General features: G+C 41.0%; 1 protein-coding gene across 1 annotated transcript in view; it reads left to right on the plus strand.

Moving 5' to 3' along the window:
• Positions 1-14,736, plus strand: part of prpf8 (pre-mRNA processing factor 8) — a 147,858-nt gene that overhangs the window by 76,558 nt on the left and 56,564 nt on the right. The window contains exons 23-28 of the mRNA XM_084328371.1: positions 331-541; positions 3,511-3,627; positions 6,291-6,538; positions 7,281-7,460; positions 11,930-12,065; positions 13,033-13,202. Of these exons, the coding sequence (XP_084184497.1) occupies positions 331-541; positions 3,511-3,627; positions 6,291-6,538; positions 7,281-7,460; positions 11,930-12,065; positions 13,033-13,202 (1,062 nt within the window). The remainder of the gene's footprint in view (positions 1-330; positions 542-3,510; positions 3,628-6,290; positions 6,539-7,280; positions 7,461-11,929; positions 12,066-13,032; positions 13,203-14,736) is intronic.

Below are 14,736 nucleotides of genomic sequence, written 5' to 3' on the forward strand. Positions count from 1 at the left end.
AGCCGCACTGGACTATAAGCCGCAGGTGTTTTAATGTTTAATTACCATATGTAAGGGTTCGTGCACAGAGGGGATTGTCACAATACTGTCGGACAAATAACAAGAATTAACTCATTTACAAGTTGTATTAAGTTTAGCAAATAAGGGAACAGATAAATAACATTTCAATGCAGTAAAAAAAGCAATATCTTCGGGTTTGGTCCACATATAAGCCGCACCGTTATATAAGCCGCAGGGTCGAAAAATGGGGGGAAAAGCCGCGGCTTATAGTCCGAAAAGTACGGTAGTTACTATCTTGGAATAATAGGATCCCGCCACCCTCTCTCCCAGTGGCCGTGCTGTGTTCTGGGACATCAAGAACCGTCTGCCCCGCTCCGTCACCACCATCCAGTGGGAGAACAGCTTTGTGTCGGTGTACAGCAAGGACAACCCCAACCTGCTGTTCAACATGTGCGGCTTCGAGTGCCGCATCCTGCCCAAGTGCCGCACCAGCTACGAGGAGTTCACCCACAAGGATGGCGTCTGGAACCTGCAGAATGAGGTGAGAGCACACACAAAGAAGAAACTTTTAATACTTGGAAAAGTGGAGTGGCCGCCCTAATTTTCTGTACATTTACAATAGCCCTCATTGCAACCTTACAGATTATTCTGTAATGGCAATATCCCACATAACACAAGTAAAATAGGCGGTAACACCTACATACGCAGACCTCTGCTTCTGCGATGGCATAAGTCTTAAATCGGCTCCTGCAGCGGAGATACGTAAGCATTGTACACTTAATAACTACCGGAACGTAGACCAATCTCAGTCACTCTTATTGTCTCGGACCAAATTCGGCCCAGTAAAAAGTGGGAATCTCTGGAATGGGTTTTGGGCGACAGTGTTTACGGAAGTCCCTCTCAAGTTGACGATACACAACACTTTGTTGTCAGTAGATGGCAGCATTGGTTTAAAATTAAAAGGTGAAAATGTTGAAAACTACATGAATACATTTCCCAAGACCTTTAGCACAGGTCCAGGGCTCTACGCTAACCTTTTTCACTAGGGGCACAGGTGCTCCTAAATGAAAAAAGTTAGGAGCACACAAAGAAATTTAGGAGCACCCAAAAATATTTAGGAGCACAGTGAAAATATTTATTTTCAAAAATAAATGTATATTTGTACTGTGCATGCATGTGTGTAAATTAGCTCTTGCTACAACCCTGCATGTTTACATTTTGTATTTTTTACTTGATGTTCATTAACATGTGCTGTCCCTATCAAATCAAACTACTGCTACAAAATACTGCTACAAAAGTAACAGTCACTTAACTTTAGCTTTTGCCCCTTTTATGCATACAATGCCTATGTTTTGGCTGTGTTGCTCTTCTAGAGAAATAATCCTTTCAGGGTTGCCTATTGAAATACTGTACACCTCCAGTACAGAAACATTGTTTATGAGTTTGCGTGTCAGGTAGACCATTGATTGACAGTCGAGTCTGCCAATTACGTCACACCGATTGCACTCCGGCCGTCCGGCGCTGCAGCTGGACCCTATTGCCCACCTCTGCTGTTCATAACGCTAGCCAAGTTAGCTGTACACACAGATACACAGTGGGCCAGTGACTTTGGTGTAGGGATGTAACAATGCATCGATCCTAAGGGGGAAATTCAACTGCATCGATTTGAAAATGTTAGAATCGATTATCGCAATTTGAATGTGTACACAGTGTTATGTTATCATGTCCGTTACAGTCAACACAACGGCATACGCTACTGCATCAACGTTATGATAAACAAAGCAAGCATTAGTTTTGTTGCATTAACGTTATATTACTATTGTTATCGCTAAATCTAGGTGTTCTAAAATATATTGCTATTGGTAAGACTAGAAGTTACATGTCTCGGGAAACTCTCGCATATCGCAATGGTGGCGTTTCAGGAAGTAAACAAGCCAAATGAGAGCTTCCGATTGGTCATTTGCTTTCTTTCTCTTGAAACCAGTCACGTCACTCTACTGTGATTGGACCGTTGGCTTGAGTGCAATGTGGGACTTGTAGTTTTTTAACGTTTCTCGCGACGGAGAAAAAAAAAAAGACGAGAGGCTGTAATCTGTACTCGGCACACCGTGCGTGTAATTGAGTTTTACGGTTCGCACACACATATTTTTAGGGACATATGCGAGCAATTTGGTCGCACTGTAGATCCCTGAGGTCACTGGGACGCGTCTATTCTTTGACGCGTTCTGAACAGCGGTAAACTATTAATGCGACCTCAGTACAGTGACCGCGAATGGTAAACTAATTAACTTAACAAAAGTGCATCATTAGCATTATGTTTGTTGTCTAAAGTGAAACAAAATGGTACAATTTAAGATTTAAAATGTTATCTGCATATATAGGACAAATAAAACATCGTTAACACTTTAATCGCTGATGACGTGTTTAGACGTCATTCCTAGCCATGCTCATTCTGCCGAAGACGCCGTAACTCGTCTTTGATGTCAATATTTCAAAAATCTGTGATCGAAATCATATTCTCCTCCGGGGTCCTGAGATATACTGCTGATCTCCACTCAACTCTCTAGCGGTTCAAGAGCGCCATCTGGTGGCCGATCGGCAGATCGCCAACAGGAAGTGACTCGTCAAACAGGAAGTGCTCATCCATAAATCGTCCGGGCACTCGCGATCATTAGCAGGACTCTATCTCAACACACTGGATAATCAATCGCTCGCCCTAACTCAATAAACAACGTTTTTTGGACTTATATAGTATTATACAACCTGGAAATGGTTCATCAGGATCAACATCCCATAATCGAAAACTGTACTCCACGCTGATCGTCCAACGGCGCGAGGAAGATACGGTGAGTTTCAACGTTATTTTCTAACGTATTCTATACTAACTGATCTGATGATCATATGACCCACACTAGATGAATGGTATAACGTTGCCCACGGAATTATAAACACCCCCTCGCCCATCCGGTCAATATCAGATGATACGTAGTAACTTCTAGAAGTACCTCCAGTTGAAATTTTTCAAATGGCACCGATCGCTACCAAACTGTATTTGATCATCAATATAATGCATTTGGGGCTATAAATCAAGTTCTGGAGAAAGCTGCAGAAAACGATAAAAACATACTTATACTTTAGACCATATTTTAGTATGAATATGTGAATGAAAAAGTATATCGTTGCTACACCCTGAACAATGGATATAGGACATTGAATGGGCCATAATAATGTCAATTTAGCAATAGAATTTAAAAAGTTATAGCCCTGCAAAGAAGGGGAACTTCTCCATAGACAAATAGAGCTGGCTAGGGATGGTAAATTATGAATTTAACCATGGCGATCAAAGTGTTAATTTGTAAGAAACCTCAATGAAAACGGCGCAGGGTAAGTAATATTCGCTATTGTTATGAAAATGTGATAGAATCCTATAAAAATGTGGACGCATTTGGTCACTGTGACGTTAAAGAATAAATACCATAAATAATCTCCCCTGCTTTTTTGTGTGTGTAGGTGACCAAGGAAAGGACAGCACAGTGTTTCCTGCGTGTGGATGATGAATCCATGCAGCGCTTCCACAACAGAGTGCGTCAGATCCTTATGGCCTCTGGATCCACCACATTCACCAAGGTGAGCAAACAGCCTACCCCACGAAATGCTTTCTAGCATGTTTGCCAATTATTCCAAACCACTTCTCTGTCATTAAAGGAATATGGCAACATTATGGGAAATGTGCTTATTGTCACACAGCTAGGCTAGCTGGTCTGTATCCGCTTCCATTAATTTGGGATAGGCTAGCTTGCAGCCGGAAAGCTTTCTACTGAACGCACAGAGAGGAAATTGGTATCTTATTACCTTATTTGATTCTAGAGAAGACGGTAAGCACATTTCCAATAATCTTGCCATGTTCCTTTAACCCCTTAAGCTTTCAATCAATCAATGAAATCCTTTATTTTACCAGATAAGCATCATTGAGATTAAAATATCTTTTTCAAGAGTTATCTGGCCAAGCAAGGCAGCAGAAAGTTTCAACATAAAAAATAACATCACAATAAAATACAGATAAAAACTGTTGCAGAAAACTAAAGCAATTTGCATCCCTTTTTTGCAAAGCTTAGCTTTATACGTTATACTTATAGCACATGCATGAGTTTGGTCTCTTGAAAGGTAACATTCTGAAGTTGCTAAAGCAATAAATAAAAATCACTGAGTGCTAATGTATTAGAGAAACAGAGGTTTGAACACTGAAATAATGTACGGTACACCGAACGTTAAGAGGTCAGGCAGGGGGTGCGGCCTATCTGAGATTTTATTTTCAGAACGCTGTGAGCGGAACGTTCGTTGTTTAGAATGGCTTAGAAATAAGTTATTTCTAATGACCCTTTATCTGAAAATGACGTGAGACGTGAGGCAAACGAGAAGAACATAATAATTGTTTTATTTGGACTTAAGCCTGAAGAAATAAAAACAAACACACCTCTGAATACCTCACTTGGCTCCATCTCCAAGTCTGTATGACACATTTCTATGGGTTAGCTTCAATGTTAGATTGAATGCATCTCCTACAACGACACTGTCATGCCTAAATTAAGACGTTACACAGCTGATACCAATTGTATTATCAATGCACGGCTAATTAAGTGTTTTATATTACATCGGTCCGCAACCCGATGGTTGGGGACCTCTGCTCCGTTATGCACAAGTTTATAGACTTTCGGAGTGCGTATATTATTCAATGAGACTGCCAGCCAGCTTTTGCTCGACGGAGAAATACAATTTCAATTGTGACGAGAGAAGATCATCTCCCGAGTCAGATACAATTGAACACAAACGGTTCCAAAGATATTAATGTTTTGCGGCAAATTTTCACCCCGCAATGGATTTTGGTGCGTCTATGAACACACTATGAATTGAAAATGGGGGACCCTGATGTAAACAAGACAAACGTCTTTCTCTGGTCTGCATCCCCTTAACACTTTGACTGCCGGAAAACGCTTAAAAGCGTCATTCCCGGCCATGCTCAAGTTGCCGGAGGACGCTTTACAGCGTCCTTATATCAATATTTCAAAAATCTGTGATTGGATTCATATTTCCCCTCCGCTGGCCTGAGATCCACCAGGAGGACCCACTGAGCTCTCTGGCGGTTCAGGAGCGCCATCTGGTGGCCGATCGGCGCAATCGCCAAACAGGAAGTGCTATGGAGGTTGTGCTGGTCGGCCGTATTACTTCCGGGCACTCTGTTTGGCTACCGGGACTCGATCTCGACACAATACATAGCGATCGATTGCCAATAACTCGATAAACAACATGATTTGGACATATATACTATTATACAAGCTGGAAATGGACCCGATATTTCTACATACCATAATAGGTAAATTACTGTTCCACGCTCATCGCCCAACGGCGCGAGGAGGATACGGTAAGATTCAGCGTTATTTTTGATCGTATTCCATATAAACTGTTATGATGAACATATCACCCACACTAGATGAATGATATAACGCTGCCCACGGAATTATAAACGATCCCCCGCCCATCCGGTCATCATCAGATCATACGTAGATCATTCTAGAAGTACGTCCAATTGAATTTTTTTATATCGCCCCGATTGCCATCAAACTGTATTTCATCATCAATATAATGCATTTGGGGCTATATATCACGTTCTGGAGAAAGCTGCAGAAAGAGATGAAAACATACTTATACATTAGACCATACTTAGTTTAACGTTGCTACACAATGAACAATACATATAGGACTTTGAATGGGCCCTAATAATGGCAATGTAGCAATAGAATTTAAAAAGTTATAGCCCTGCAAAGAAGGGGAATTTCTCCATAGACAAATAGCGCTGGCAATCCAGTCATTTTCCGGATTTCTGGCTGGCACCCATAGTGTTAATTGTGTGTATTGAGCCGTACTGTATTGTACCCATTCTGCAATCTGTTAAATAAAGTTTTCATTCATTCATTCTCATCTCCTCTCATCTATGCGTCTCCTCTCCGACACCCGATACAGTCCGGCAATCTAACAAGAATTAACGTATTTACAAGTGTGTCAGTGTAATGGTGAAGTCAAGTGCTTTGAGCAGGATCAACTTATAACTTATATTATATATAGTTACAGTATATAAAAATACCGTTTTTACTTTTGTGCAGTAACTGAAGCTGCCACTAGGGGGTGCTGCCGCACCTGCCGCACCCCCTGTTCCAACGTGCCTGTAAGAGGTTAACAAATGCAGATACCATAGTTGAAACCATTTGAAATAACAACACCCTCTTCCCTCCCAGATCGTGAACAAGTGGAACACAGCTCTGATTGGCCTGATGACCTACTTCCGCGAGGCGGTGGTCAACACGCAGGAGCTCCTGGACCTACTGGTCAAGTGTGAGAACAAGATCCAGACTCGTATCAAGATCGGCCTCAACTCCAAAATGCCCAGTCGCTTCCCGCCCGTAGTCTTCTACACCCCCAAGGAGCTGGGCGGCCTGGGCATGCTGTCCATGGGCCACGTGCTCATCCCCCAGTCAGACCTGAGGTGAGGAGGGCGGCTCTGATGGTGCTCTGCTTCATAGTTAGTCTTCTCCTCGACAAGTGAGCCCATTCAGTGTTCACATTTAAAGGGGCCAAAAAACAATGCTGATTTATTTTGCACATAATCTCTGGCACATCCAAAAAAATTGCACACGTTAATTTAGTTTGACAGTTATTGAGAGACATTTTTATTTCAATATGGCCACCAGTGATCTGGGACATTGCAGCCTTGTGTTGCGTTATTACAGCTCAATGAAATGGTAGCAGTCCCTATAAGACAAAGTATCTGTATATTTTCATCTACATCATTTTAGGGAGCTGTAATTAACACAGGTGGCCATATTCAAACTCATTGACTCTCAATAACTAACCAAATTGTAGAAAACGAATGTTTTTGGATCTGTGTGAGATTCTGTGCACAATAAAACATTGTATTTTGGGTTAAGTGGCTCTTTAATACATGTATCTCACTCTGTTGTCCACAGCAACTTAGATGAAGTGTTAAAATGATGTAATCAAGGAGCTCTTTGAATCTAGTTTTTATTTAAGACCAACGTACAATGGTGAATATTATTGTGTTGCCTGATATGTATTCATAATTTGCCAGAAAATGACTCATTCAGCACAATAATATTAAAAATAAATGCTAACTTGAAACAACTTTCGATTAAAATAACGACAGATCAACACCCATAGCTCATACAATAGCAACACTAGTCATTTGGTTTCTTCCCCCCCCTCACCAGGTGGTCCAAGCAGACCGATGTAGGAATCACCCATTTCCGTTCTGGGATGAGCCACGAGGAGGACCAGCTCATTCCTAATCTGTACCGCTACATCCAGCCGTGGGAGAGCGAGTTCATAGACTCCCAGAGGGTCTGGGCAGAGTATGCCCTCAAGAGGCAGGAGGCCATCGCCCAGAACAGGTATGTATAGAGAAATGTACTGTTCTCATGTGTAAACTGCCACCTATAGGATCTGATTTATTCTGTAATGAGGTTACTGATCCCCATCACTCTTTCCACTAATACCCCCTTAAGCCCGACGGAGCTGGATTTAATGTCATAAATAGATTAATACAGTCCGTATTAATTAATGTAAATATATATATATATATTTTTTAATGTAGCCAAGAGTAAAGACCCTAAACCAAAACAGCAGGCAAAGTGTATATTTTCACCACTACGTTTGTTTACCAATGATTTTAAGTGTTATTAGCAAAATATGAGTTCATAAATATCTTGGCACATCCCGGCGGAAACGGGATCTATTAGATGCGAGGAAATAAAAAATGAAAGCGTTGTAGTCCTAAGACAGAGGAGACCCAGGGCTTTCAATGGACATCAAAATGTCATAAAACTACACTACGCAGCTCATACCAGCCTCTGTGAACGCTAGGGATGGGTACCTTTCACATTTGAACCGATACCGGTACCGGTACCTGTGAATCGATACCGGTACCCAACGGTACCTTTTTTCGGTACTTTAGTCTCAAGAAATGTAATTTACCTACCTCAGTCGTAAAAAGAAAAAAATCCAAACTTCAAATAACTACAATTTCGACAGTTTTCGGCTTGTCATTGCTCCGACTGCTTTGTTGTTGAATCAAGTAAAATCCTAGGTAAGCATATATTGTGCGTGTGAACGTTGACATAAAAAGAAAAAAGTAAAAAAAAACAAAAAATAAAAAAAACAAATAAAAACATTTTTATTATTATTATTTTTATTTCTTTTTTTCCGGTTTCTGACTTGATTCGATACTCGGTAGTACCGACGTGTTTCGGTTCGGTACCTCAAAAGTACCGAATTCGGTACCCATCCCTAGTGAACGCTGCTGAAAATATTCTTTGTGAACATTTCTGACGTTATTTTTGTGATTATATCTCACGGGTCGAACAAACCTGAACGTTATTGTCATAAAATAGGAAGTACCGGTAGTTTGTTTCTTTACCTTTCTGTGAACATCTATACAAAAATGTATTAAAAAAAGATTTCATTCACGGTCTTTGCTGCCCCCGTTTGACTGTTAAATTACCAATGATCAAATGACTAAAATATGACAAAAACAAATTAACAATTTTTGTGAAAAGATCAGCAGCCAAAATCCCTAATTTGAAGGAAAATCCACTTTCTGAATTGATTGAATTGGAAGTGAATTTACTCAACTGTGGTATGCAGACATGGTAATGTAATTACATTTGCTCTAAAATGTGGTATGCAGACAGTAATGGAACTAATATTACTCTGAAATGAGCCATGCAGACATAGTAATGGAAGTACCGTAATTTCCGCACTATAAGCCGCACCTGAATATAAGCCGCAGCAGCCAAATTTAATGATGTGTACATATATAAGCCGCACTGGACTATAAACCGCAGGTGTTTTAATGTTTACCGTACTTTTCGCACTATAAGCCGCACCGGAGTATAAGCCGCAGCAGCTAAATTGAACAATGTGTACATATATAAGCCGCACTGGACTAAAAACCGCAGGTGTTTTAATGTTTAATTACCATATGTAAGGGTTCGTGCACAGAGGGGATTGTCGGGAAAGAGATGGCTGTTTGAGGAAGCTCCCATTTGTTCAAGCTGCTGCAGTCAGGCAAACGCCTGCGAACACCAGCAACTAGGACTAGACTTCTCGTTTGTAGTCTTCCCACCAGCATTGGGACACAATACTGTCGGACAAATAACAAGAATTAACTCATTTACAAGTTGTATTAAGTTTAGCAAATAAGGGAACAGATAAATAACATTTCAATGCAGTCAAAAAAGCAATATTTAGATTTTTACATTTTCAGGTTTGGTCACGTGAGTCACATATAAGCCGCACCGTTATATAAGCCGCAGGGTCAAAAAATGGGGGGAAAAGGCGCAGCTTATAGTCCGAAAATTACGTTAAATGTACTTATTGGGCAAAGTTCACAAATGGTTTGTAGATTCAGTGTTAACCTCTTAACACATTGACGACCACAGTCTTGCGGCGATTTATGCCTCAGGACAGAGGATTGTTTACAAACCGATGTACCTTCTAAGTAAGTAAGTAAGTAAGTAAGTATTTATAAAGCACCTTTCATACGAGCTATATATATAATTTATACCGGTAATCCCCGCTGCTCTGATGGTCCAGAATGAAGCTGATCGGCTCCGGTCACATGCGGGAGAAGTAAAATGTGGATTCCGGGCATTTTCATTGAGTCTAATCCAAAAGGGTGAATTACCATCTGGGAGACGATAGGGGGCGCTTTTTCACATCTGAGCGCCTGGGGTGGCTGATTTACCAACGGTAGACTCGGTTGATGAAATATGAATTCAGATCGCTAATAAAATAAAAAAAACAAATATTCTCGTTATGGGCATTCACCTTTTTCCCTGTGGTATCGAAAATGATATCGATACTTTTCAAGGTATCGTATCGAAGTTTGAAATTCCAGTATTGTGACAACACTAATATGAATTATGATTTTTCTTTGCATATTTGACAGTGAATAACACCATGCTAATAATGACCAGACATGAAGAACTGCCACTGATCTCGTTCAGTACCTTCTTGAGATCATGTGTACAAAAAATCTAAGGAAATGAATAAAGGGAAGATGATTAAACAGAAGGTTCTGTAGATACAGTACTGAATTCTCCCATCCGGACCAATGCAATTTGAAATATTATTATAGAATAGCAGGCTTATGCTGGCGGCTGGGTGCGCAGCGGACATTGCGCTCGTCACCAACGCAAGAGACACCGGTCTCGAATCCGGCTGTCAGCGTTGCCTCCGGCTTGGGCCAGCCGTCATACAGACGCAATTGGCAGAGTCAGCGGGAGGGGAGTGGATGGGTGGTAGTCTGGTCGTTGTAAACAGCGACTCCTACAGGTCGGTCAGGGCGCATGCACAGCAAAAGACAGGAAATGGCGGGGGTAGTGTGAGCCTCGCATACGTTACACCTCGCCAATGAGAGTCCGCGCTGGCAGGTGAAAAGAAGTGACTGGCTGCCTCCACATGTATCGGAGGGGACCTGTGATGGGCTTCTATCCTCCCTACGACCGGCCAGTGGGGGGCACATGCGAGCAACGATCAGGACAGGGGAGGGACAATTGGCACGAGAGAAAAATTGGGATGGGAGAAAAATCACAGAAAAAGGAGGAAAAAGTCTGTAAAAAAAAAAATAGCAGGCGTATAAATGACCTTATTATAGCCAATTTGCACATTTATATATATACCGGTACATATATTATCTTTCAAATGGCCGAGTTCAATTTAGATTTAGTATCACCAGGCGTGCATAAGAACAGATAATGAAATCTACTGTAATCTACTGTACTTTTTAATTTTGATCAGGGTTCAACTGTTTTTTAACAAATTTCAAATCCAATTGTTGGCTGCTGAGTGGCGCAGTGGGCAAGGCGCTCGCCACTAACGCAGGAGATGCTGGTATCGAGCCCAGCTCTCGGCGTTGCTACCGGCTTGGCCGGCTGTCATACTAACACAATTGGCAGTGTTAAAGGGTGGCAAAGCCGGTGGGTGGGGATTGGACGTTGTGGACAGCGACTCCTACAGGTCGGTTGGGTGACGCCGGTGCGGCGGAAACAGGAAGTATCGGGGGCAGCGTGAGCCTCCCACGCGTTACTCCTCGCCACAGAGTTCGAGCTGCTGCTGTGAAAAGATGCGACAGGCTGCCTCCTCGTGTACCGGAGGGGACACGTGATGCAAGGCTTCTATCCTCACTACAGCCGACCAGTGGGAGGCATAGTCTAGCAACGTTCAAGACGGGGGAGGGAAGAATTGGAAATACGAAATTGGGATGGGAGAAAAATAGAAAAATGGGGAGAAAAAGTGGATAAAAAAAATTGTTGCTGCATGCTAACAATAGGGAAGAGAAACTAACTGCGCTTCAATATTTGTCAATAACGTTATGTCTTGTGGCTTATTATCCCAAATAATAAGAGTTATTAAATAAATGCATACAGAACTATGAAGCTTGAAACCCCCATAGAGGCTTTCAGGAAGTGTAGTTCTGAAAAATTCCAACGCAGATCCAGAGCTAGCGCTTTTCTCTACAAAATGGCAACAAAATAACTACAATTCCCATGGTTCCAAAATGGTTGCCTCGCCATTAACAGACCAAATCCATAAGTAAAATCTATCTAATAACACTTTAACCTATTGCTAAACTAACGTATTGATGATAATATACATTATAAATGCTCTTGTGACATGGTTATGATGTTTATACTTGAAAATAAAAACGATACTTTTGTAGAACAGTCTGGAGATATTGATCGGGCTTAAGAGGTTAATCTATTGAGGACCTATGTGCCTTCTAATTCCTCACCTTGTTGGTACCATGTCTTTCCATGAATCTATGAAGCCTCATAGCAGTGTGTATTTTGTGTCCCAGGCGCCTGACCCTGGAGGACTTGGAGGACTCGTGGGACAGAGGGATCCCCCGTATCAACACCCTATTCCAGAAGGACAGACACACACTGGCCTACGACAAGGGCTGGCGAGTCAGAACCGACTTCAAACAGTACCAGGTAACCATAGAGATTTAAGTGGCAGCAATACTGGTCAAAGAGCACTTCCAACATAGTCTGACTCACAGGATATAGATTGCCATTGGCATATTTCAGTCTGAATTCTCCTCCCCTTCCGCTATCTGCAACACTATTTTGGGCACCGTTGCTGCATCCTGAGCTTAGCGTCAGCTAAATGACTAAATGTAAATGTTATCGATAAGTGGCGTCACTTATCGATTATTTCGCATGTGTACATTAAAAATACAAAATACAAAAGTTGAAAATACTTTTTTCTTAAAAAATAAAACAATACTTATTTAAAGTTTGTCGTGGGCCAACTACAGTGAGTGCACATGACACACACACAAACTAACGTTAAATAATACTTAATTTTTTAAGGCTATAATTTTTTTTTTCACATGCAAAATAATAATAATAAAAATCAATATGTATCGATAATTTTTCCCCATTCATCGATTCTTCCAAATGGCATATCGTCTCAGCCTTAGTTTATAGAAATACAAACAAACCAGAGATTTTTTTTTCCCTATAGTGGAATGATAATGGATTCACCTAAACCTCTTTGGCACAGCGCTAATGTAGTATGGAGAGAGGTATGGCTACGCAGGACTACCTCCAAGTTGACATGCTTGAATTGGTTCTCCACCACCCTCGTCACATTAGAGGAAACGGTACATAGTTATCTTTCAGTTTCCCTAAAATAGCATATTAGCATTTGTCGTTTGAATTGTGGGGCACAACTTAGCTGCTAGCTTATCGCTAGTAGTGCCCCATGGTTTCATGCTAACGTGCCGTTTTATGGAATCAAACTTTTTTCTCCATTGTGACGATAAGGATGTGGTGGAGAAAAATAAAAAAAATTCAAGTATCCCATAAGTTGCTTTTGAGTTTTTGTAATTATTGTAGTTCATAGTGATTTATGGCAGTTCCATAACCATTTTGGTTTGTCTGTGTGTGTTTGCAGGTGCTGAAGCAGAACCCATTCTGGTGGACCCACCAGAGGCACGACGGCAAGCTGTGGAACCTCAACAACTACCGCACAGACATGATCCAGGCCCTGGGTGGCGTGGAGGGAATCCTGGAACACACGCTCTTCAAAGGCACCTACTTCCCCACCTGGGAGGGTCTCTTCTGGTGAGACGGTACTATAATAATAAATAGTGATGTCCAGATCAAGCTTTTCTGTCCCTGATTTTATATTGAGTCCCGATCGGATATTTGTATTTTCGTAGAAAATACAACTACACACTTAAAGTCCATTGTAGTCCAGGTAATCCGATGTAGGTAGGGCATCATGTCAGTTTTATTTTTCTCAAATACATTTTTTCCATATTTCTTCTAGATTTATTTAAAAATAAATAAAAAGGTACCAGTCTTTACCACCCAAAAATAAATGTTTGCTTCATGTGGTCATTGCAGGTAGACTACACAGCCTATATCTCTCGAACGTGCCCACGCCTTTTCCGGCCGCCTAGAGTGAACCCGTGTTCTCACTCTGTTTGCCTAATTCGACCAACTCTGCTGTGCTTTGCATAATAATAATAAATAATAAATTTATTTTATATAGCGCCTTACATTAGGCATATCGACAAACGCAGTGCATGGACTTTCACAATGACGACATGGTGGGGATAATACAGAGAGAGGGAGACAGCTTAGAGACAAGACAGAGAGAATTTTTTTTAATAAATAATACTAAAATATAGGTGTGTACAGATGTGAAAATGTAAGTGTGGAGGGGTTGGGGGGTCAGGAGTGAGGGTATGCAAGATTGAACAGGTGGGTTTTGAGGTGGGACTTAAATGTTTCTACGGATGGGGCTTCTTTGATGTGTAATGGGAGTTGATTCCAGAGTCGGTTAGGTCAGCGGTTCTCAACAGGGGTAATATGGTAAAAAAATTATATCTTTTTGCATTACAGAAAATTATCACTAAAGTGCTATCTGTTGCAGCTGCACTGTTTTCCATGAAAATACCATATTTGGATAAGTTTGACCATTTCTCAAAATCATTATTTAATAAAACACAGAAAAGGATCACCAAGTTACTCTGGATAAAAAAAAAAAACTTTACAGACAACATTGAGACGAAGCTTCCTGACACATCTCCATCCAAACACTTGGAAGAACTCATTGAAATCTCATCTGATACCACCTGGAGAGCGAGTTTCAGAGTGTGGTGCTGAGTACCAAGTATCTCATGATGCAGCAGTTAAGGTGTTGATACCATTCAGCACCACATATCTGTGTGAAGCTGGCTTTTCATCCATGACAGCTCTGAAAACAAAATATAGGGCCAAGTTGATCCTTGAGGATGGCATGCGTGTTGCCTTGTCAAAGATCTCCCCACGTATTGACTGTATTATTAGCCAGCAGCAGCAGACCTCGCATTGAGCTAGAAATGTCCACTGAGTGAACGAGTGCTTATTTATTATTAAGCACTTTGAACTGCAACCTCTGTATGAAAAGTGCTATACAAATAAAGTTATTATTATTTTCTGTATTTATTTATATTCTTTGAGAAATGGTAACTTGATCCTTTTTCTGTATTTAAAAAAAAATACATGATTTTCTGTTTTTGAGAAATGGTCAAACTTATCCAAATATGCTATTTTTATGGAGAACAGTGCAGCTGCAACAGATAGCAATTTAGTGATCCTTTTCTGTATT

This window comes from Notolepis coatsorum (genome assembly GCF_963971535.1).
Source record: "Notolepis coatsorum genome assembly, chromosome: 1".
Taxonomy (NCBI): domain Eukaryota; kingdom Metazoa; phylum Chordata; class Actinopteri; order Aulopiformes; family Paralepididae; genus Notolepis; species Notolepis coatsorum.